Below are 8,513 nucleotides of genomic sequence, written 5' to 3' on the forward strand. Positions count from 1 at the left end.
GATGATGTCATAATAGACACCAAACAGAGAATTCCTCAGTTCTGTATACTGAGGCGAGAAAGGATGGAGTGCTTTTTATTCCTCCTCCTATTTGTGACCGGTACTTTTACAGAAATCGCACATGGAGATGAAAGATCAGGTACATTTATATTTATTTAATCTTATCTGCCTACAGTACATATTATATTTATTTCACATTCTGTGTTACTGTATAGAGTCACATAGGTTTGAAAGCAAATTCCTGAGTGCATCCAACTTTCTAAATTTATAATAAATAAGAATGCAATGTGTTTTTCTGAGAAGAGGTTTCCATGCATGTCTATATAAATGATAGCTAGATAGGTACTGCACACGCACACACACACATATATAAAAGCCTGAAGCCTGAAGACGACACAACCTGTGTTGAAACATTGCTGTGTGTGTGTATTACCGTTTTTGCTCACTAAAAAGATTATTTGTGAAGTATTGCTGGAGTGCTGCATTCTTTTGGATTTTCTGTACGCTGCGGCTGTGTGCTGGCACCCACTAAGGACTATTAGGAACGAGTGGCAGTGCTGGACTACCCTGGCTTGTGTGTATACAGTATATATATATATATATATATATATATATATATATCCTGTGTATTTATGCCCTGAGGACGGGGGTAACCCCGAAAGCGCTTGGCGCTTCAATACACATTTATTTTTACTTTATGTATTTTGATTGAGTTTCTTCTTCATTTTTGAGTGCCGCCCACCTGCTGGAATACATATATATAACATATATATAACAATAGTGTCAACAGCACCCTGTATTAGATGCAAATTATTCCATATTCACAAACAAACTTTAAACATGTTTTAAAACATTTATTAATAAATAAAAAATAGTAAACTCACTAATACAGTAATGCTGTGTACACACGGTGAGATTTGACATAAGATTTTGACTATATTGTCAAAATCGCATGCAGATCATATGCAGATCTCATGGAATTTTTACCTTGCGATCCCGATGCGCGCTCCTGTGACAGCACATATCAAAACCCAAATAGACAGGGCTGCAATTACTCTATAGATTGTATGAATTGTATGTAAATAGTACAGAGTTAGCAAAAGATTGCATAGCACTAAAATCTTAAGTCGAATAGAAAGGGAATCTCCCCGTGTGTACACACCATAATTCATTGTGGCTGGAGGGAATCTTGAAGTTAACAGTTGTTTGTATCACAGATGTAGCATACCCAAAGTGTTTCGTCATCAAGACTTCATCAGGGGTAAAATAGATCTACAATTGTAGAATACAGCATCACTGAGGAAGGCAACACCTCCCAAAGGGACTGCCTTGGGTGACTGGCAGGTCAGACTTCCAATAGGAAGTCACTGCCAGTCACAGTAAAGCCAGTGCAGTCTCACAGATTCCATCTGTTTTCACACAATGGGGCAGATGTATTAATCCTGGCGAAGAGATAAAGTGGAAGGAGATAACGCACCAGCCAATCAACTCCCAACTGTCATATACCAAACACAGCTGATTGGCTGATGTGTTATCTTCCACTTTATCTCCAGTTTATCGCTTCACCAGGCTTAATACATCTGCCACAGTGGCAGATTTTAGCTGGGGGGGAGGGGGGGCTGCAGCCCTGCAGACCATAGGTAAAAACCGCCAATGTAAACATGAATGCTGTCTTTTGACACTCAGTCTATTTGAATAAGAAGCATCTGTAGTGCCAGCTGCAGCAGTTCCTTCCATCTTGCCTACTTCTCTGACTTGTTTCCTGTGGTTAGTGCCAGTGAAGCAATGCGTTTACTATTTGCTGCCATGCTTTCCTGTGCTAGCGCATGGACAACCACATTTCTACTACCTCACTTATTTGGTTTTGGAATACTCAAAAACTGAAGCTTGTTTATGTGCACTGGTCATAAACAATACACGCTATGAGGTAGCATGTATCAGGTACATTCTATAAAATGATAGGTAGAAGCTGTTTGGCTGGTATGAGGAAATTCTCCAGTTGTGAACTCTCCACTATTAACACAGCTTGAATCCAAACATAATATCTGCATTACATAAATAAACCCTTTAGGAGAGATGTATTATGCCTTGAAGAGACATAGGCAGGGCCGGATTAATAATGGGGCTGATGGAGCTACAGCTCCAGGCCCACACTCAAAATAAGCCCACAGCATCTGTACATTGGTGTGCTGCAGTAGACAGGAAAAACAATCCTGCTGCTGCAGTCTCACAATGGCAATCTGAGGCTCCGCCCCCTGTGACATCATAATAGGGTGATGTCATCATAGACACCATAATAGGGTGATGTCATAATAGACACCAAACAGAGAATTCTTCAGTTCTGTATACTGAGGCGAGAAAGGATGGAGTGCTTTTTATTCCTCCTCCTATTTGTGACCGGTATTTTTACAGATATCGCACATGGAGATGAAAGATCAGGTACATTTATATTTATTTCTTCTTATCTGCCTACAGTACATATTATATTTATTTCATATTCTGTGTTACTGTATAGAGTTACATTGGTTTGAAAGCAAATTCCTGAGTGCATCCAACTTTCTAAATTTCTAACAAATAAGAATGCAATGTGTTTTTCTGAGAAGAGGTTTCCATGCATGTTTTTTATTAATGATAGCTAGATAGATACTGCACACACACACACACACACACACACACACACACACACACACACACACACACACACACATATATATATACATATATATATAGATATATATATATATTTAAAACATTTATTAATAAATAAAAAAATATTAAAAGTCAGAAATATAGTAACTCCTTGTGGCTGGAGTGAATCTTGAAGTTAACAGTTGTTTGTATCACAGATGTATCATACCCAATGCGTTTCGTCATCAGGACTTCATCAGGGATAAAATAGATCTACAATTGTAGATTACAGCAAATGAGAATCAATAAACACAAAAATTAGATTTACATATGACACATTTTAGTTAAACAAACAGATAATCTTAAGAGGTAGTCCCATCTTCATTAGAAAGGATCTTTTTCACCCTAAAATAATGAGACCTTACTACATTAATAATTTTTATTATAGCAATCTATAGGCAACCTATTAAAGTGAATTCCTGTATAACACCAAAGAATGACTTCCAGTAGTAATGCTACTACGAGCCCAGAATTGAGTAAGGTAATATTTACTTATTCTTACCAACTAAGTCTTTTTTTGATCCAGAAATCAGTTAATAGAATTCAAATTACTTCCTTATACTAGGGAGCCAAAAGGATACTATTCCTTCCATTGGGTTATATTGAAGAATTTAATTTACCTTGATTTCTTAGACAGACATAATCAAGAGATATGTACCTCTATACCATATGCACAAAAATGGTGGTTTATGGCATCTCTCACTTACATTCTGGACTATTTCCTCATCACATAGTAATAATAAAAAAAAATATTTATAATTTTCTTCTTTCTCCTCATATCATTGTGCATCTGCACTCACCTCTTAAGATACCTTTTCTTTTAACTAAAATTTGTCATATGTAAATACAATTTTTATGTTTATTGGTTCTCATTTGCTGTATTCTACAATTGTCGATCTATTTTGCCCCTGATAAAGTCCTGATGATGAAACGTGTTGGGTATGCTACATCTGTGATACAAACAACTGTTAACTTCAAGATTCACTTAAGGCATAAGGAGTTAAGGTGTGTACACACGGTGAGATGTGCCTTAAGATGCGACCCACGATCCGATCAGATCGGATCGGGATCGGATCGCAAGGCACATCCGATTTGCATACAAATCTGACTATATAGTGCAGATCTGCACTATATAGTCAAGGCAGACAAGACTTTCTGCCTTGTGATACGTGAATGCGCATCTGAATCGAATTGGGATCGCAGGGGTTAAAACCCTTGCGATCTGCATCCGATTCCGATCCCATGTTGACTATATCGTCAACATCAGAAGGCAAATAGTACCGTGTGTACACACTATTACTGTATTTGTGAGTTTTACTATGTATTATTTATTAATAAATGTTTTAAAACATGTTTAAAGTTTGTTTGTGAATATGGAATCATTTACATTTAGTACAGGGCGCTGTTGACACTATTGTTGTATGAGATTAGTGTTGTAAGTTCCTACTAGTAGGGAACTTAGTGTTAAATAGCGAAAAACTCTAATATTTAGCGCAAATTTTGCTATCAATCTATCTATCGATCTACACACACACACACACACACACACACACACAGGTTGAGTATCCTTTATCAAAAATGCTCAGGATCGGAAGCATTTATCTTGCACTTACTGTATGTTGTGTAGACACATCAAACACCTGAAATACACACAAATATATTTTATTTACCAAACTAAACATGAAACAAAGGTTGTGCATAGGGTGGCCAATTTCGGGATCGGGGGGATCCTGGGTTTCCAATCCCCGGATTTTGGAATTAGAGTGCACATGCGCAGTCTAATGCTTGGCAACATCTGAACACCTGCTCAGACGCTGCCCGGCATCTCCCGTCCCCGGCAGCGTGGCTCTGCACAGCGTGATGAGGTCAGAGATCACGCCGTGCAGGCCGGACAGCGCGCCTCCCTCCCGCCACATCTATTGCTTCCTGCCCGGCTTCAGGACAACAGCACGCCCACCCAGCTTCCAGCAGCATCATTAGGCTGCGGAAAGTTAGGATTAGGCTGCAAGCAGGGAGAGTTATGGTTGGGCTGCAGGGAGGGTTAGAGTTAGGCACTATAGGGGAGTATTAGGATCAGCCTGTGACAGGGGGAGGGGGCACTACAAGTAATGTTTCACATAATGTGTGAGATCCGTGTGACTCATTAGTGCTGCATGTCTTTACGTGTGACTCTTTGCGTACAAATGCAACTTATTCGCAGAAAATGCATATATGACGCACAAGCAGCTTTCACTTAATAAAATAACATGCGGATTTCCTATATTCTGTGCGTGATTGATGGTGTATCCGCATACAATATGTTACTTTAAAGTATTTTAATATAACACTGTCATGTGGCATTTCATATGCAGATACAAGTAAGATGGACTGGAGCAGAAAAAGTTGCATAAAATATCACTCGGCACTACTGAGTAACGACTAGAAGGCTGTATGTGGGCACATTGTAGTTATGTCATGTAGGACCAATCATATTAAGCCTTATCAAGAGATAAATGCAAGGGTGATAAAGAGAGATAAACGTCAATCCAATCACATCCTAACTGACTTTTTTCAAACACAGCCTGTAACATGGCAGTTAGCAGGTGATTGGCTGGTCGTTTATATCTCTTTATCACCCTTGCATTTATTTCTTGTTAAGGCTTAATACATCTGCCCCTCTGCCTCTTATTTGCTCTCTGCCTCCTACATTGTGCGGTATCTTAAGTGACATCATAATGTGGTGATGTCATAACAGACACCAAACAGAGAACTCCTCATTTCTGTATACTAAGGCGGTAAAGGATGAAGTATTTTATTTTCCTCCTCCTATTTGTGGCCAGCACATTTACAGACATCTCACATGGAGGTGAAACATCTGGTACATTTACATCATACTTGCCGACTTTATTCTCCTCTCCGGGAGGAGACTTTCAGCATGCTTCTGAGGGGTGGGACCAGAGCATGTTGTCACCAAGCCCCACCACATCTTTAGAACTGCCGCGGTTTGCAGGTGTATGTGGAGGGGTGGGGCTAAAATGATGTGATTTGCATCTTTTAGTCCTGACCCCTCCGAATACACCTGCGAATGCCGGTATTTAACAGGCAGGGTAGGAAGAGGCTTGGGGGGGGGGGGGGGTACATGGACTTGTGGGAGGGTTTCCCACCCTTCTGGTGGCCTGGGAGGGGTCCCGATTTTTGGGAGCCTCTTGGCCTTTCCAGGATAGTATACAAGGTTGATTTACATCTGTGTAGATATTAATAACATAAATACAACTAAAATAGTTACGAACTGTCCTTAAAGTGTTGTTGTTTTCTTATGTTCCCCCAGCTCCCAACTATGCAGCAGGCAAAAAGAACAGACCTGCACTGAATGGTAAGTACAGCTACAATAACCATGTAACTATAGCCATTAGGAAATGCTAAAACTGAGGCAGGACATGCTGGGATGTGTAGTTCCACAACAGCTGGAGAGCCGTATGTTGAGCACCCCTGGCCTAACTGTACAGAGAGAGGCTCCTCAGCGGATCACCTGAGCCCATGTTACAGAGGTGACAGGAAATGGAGCCGCTCCTGTGTTACACCCATGGCTGTACAGTTCTAATGCTGCAGATACAAAATGACTTTAATGTATTTCTTCTTGTGTGTTTCAGAGCCTATTGTTGCATCATTATTCACGGAGATCAAGCCAGGTAAATATAGAAATGGTTAATAAGAAAATGAGAGAACCTGATGGATTGTGTTCTGTTGTGTGTTGCCCATATCAGTCATATAACATATCCGGAAGGTCTGTGTACTATGCAGAATTAATGTACGTACACACTGGGTGATATATATTCTTCTATAATATTCTTCATTATACATATCGCCAAGTGTGTACAGGACATAAGGGCTGAGGTATTAGATGCAGCATCTTTTGGTATCTGTCAGCAGATACAGTGCAGCAGTTACGAGACACCCTAACATCCCATCTCCAATAGAACTCCCGTCTTAGTAAAATTACTCCCGAGAACTGCAAATCAGAAAACTCCATAATGTCTCGTCGTGCAAAAGTAATATATTACACAGAAATAGGTCTGGTCAGTAACCAGGTGCAGTGATACACCTGCTAGACCCTTGGTGGCTAACCTTGACACTCCAGCTTTTGTTGAACTACACATCCCAGCATGCTCTGCTTCAGTTTTGCTATTTGGACATGCTAAATCTGATGCAGAGCATGCTGGGATGTGTAGTTCAACAATAGCTGGGTGTCAAGGTAAGCCATCAAGGTGCTAGACACAACCTGGAGAAGTATACAGTGGAGAGAGATAAAGTTAAAGATGATAGGTCGGCAGTCAATATGTAGACATGCATAAGGTTGACAAATACGAAAGGATCACACAAGCAAGGTTTTTAATGATTTTGAGTTTTTGATACTTTACCATCCACCTGGACTATGATTGGGAATGGTGAGTGTGCGATAGCGAAGCAGAGTACCTGGCCCGGAGCACGGTGAGAAAACAGAGCCATGCCAGGGTACACTGTTATCTAATGGGGGGGGGGGGGGGGGGGGGGGGGCATGCTCAGGTGTCAACACTAACACCAAAGAAACCCTAAATAACTCATGTTGACCTTTTGCATATGTCAACCGTTTGTTGTCGACCTATTGACTATAAACCCAGGCACTGTTGACCCTATGACCCATTTTGTCTCTTTACAATTTCAGCCTTTATTTAAAGTATAATTTTTATGAATTAAAGATAGTAATCATTTGTCACCTTCACATTTCAGCAATAGAAGCCATAGAAAAGCGCACGGAACACCTGGAGAAGGCAATTGAGCGGCAGGCAGAGCTAAACAGGACAATTCTATTCTGCGTCTTTGGATTTTGCTCCATGCTGCTGATCGTCACCATCATGCTTATCCTGTGTTGTTACAGGGTGATAAGGTAGGGATTGTGTTATTACTTATATTGTCCGTATTATAAACGTTCACGCTGAAGCTTCATTCATTTATCTCTTTATTTATTAACAGATCAAAGGACAGCGACATAGATGTAGAAGGTGAGAAAACCCGCAGTTATCTATATGTGTTGTACAATTGCACAAAATGCAAACATCCAGAAATATAATGTCATTTATTTATCTTTCTATCTAGATCCATCATGCGACTCCATCTCAGCTGCAAACTCCTGCGACTCCAACTCAACTGTGAATTCCTGCGACTCCATATCAATTGAGAACTAAGAGGATGCCGGCCCTGTGTGCGCTGTATTGTTCTAGGTGTGAGGTACTGTTGTAAGAATGTGTTCCTGTATTGGCTATTAGTTGTAGCTGATCCAAGAACCCTTTCTTACAGCAATTCCTTGCATTTAGAACCATACCTCTACGTCTGAGGTTCCAGTTGTGACGTTCTGCTGTAAGAAATTGCTCCTGTATTAGCTATTAGCTGTAGCTATTGCAAGAACCCTTTCTTACAGCAGTTCGTTACATCTACTGTAGAGCCGTAATGTTTCATCTACTGTACATTACAACTATCCCCCAGCGCACACTTATACCATCGGCCAATTACCAACAGGCATTGGATAACATCTCCTCTTATTAACATCTTGTATTAACAACTGCAGATGAATAAAAACATACTGAATAAAACCAAATGATTGAGTTCTTGGTTTATCTAGTTCTGGGTATTATAACATACAATAAATGTACACAGTCGTGCCTGGATAATGGCCCACAATGGTTCAGAAGTGCTATAACACCTTGTGAGCAATTCTTGGGAGGTGGGGCTCCAGTCAGTCACTGAGTGAGAGGTAAGGGGGTGGGGAGAAGAAAATGTTGATGGTGGTGGGAGAGCAGGAGGAGACAAAT

The 8,513-nt window shown here is 40.4% G+C and overlaps 1 protein-coding gene across 1 annotated transcript in view; it reads left to right on the top strand.

Moving 5' to 3' along the window:
- LOC146063003 (uncharacterized) overlaps positions 1 to 7,912 on the top strand; it is a 33,740-nt gene extending 25,828 nt beyond the window's left edge. The window contains exons 2-6 of the mRNA XM_083175008.1: positions 5,996 to 6,040; positions 6,318 to 6,356; positions 7,435 to 7,591; positions 7,678 to 7,706; positions 7,801 to 7,912. Coding sequence (XP_083031134.1) covers positions 5,996 to 6,040; positions 6,318 to 6,356; positions 7,435 to 7,591; positions 7,678 to 7,706; positions 7,801 to 7,889 — 359 coding nt within the window. The 3' untranslated portion in view covers positions 7,890 to 7,912. The remainder of the gene's footprint in view (positions 1 to 5,995; positions 6,041 to 6,317; positions 6,357 to 7,434; positions 7,592 to 7,677; positions 7,707 to 7,800) is intronic.
- The last annotated feature ends 601 nt before the right edge of the window (positions 7,913 to 8,513 follow it).

Source organism: Crinia signifera, chromosome 3, assembly GCF_055691185.1.
Source record: "Crinia signifera chromosome 3, ASM5569118v1, whole genome shotgun sequence".
NCBI lineage: Eukaryota > Metazoa > Chordata > Amphibia > Anura > Myobatrachidae > Crinia > Crinia signifera.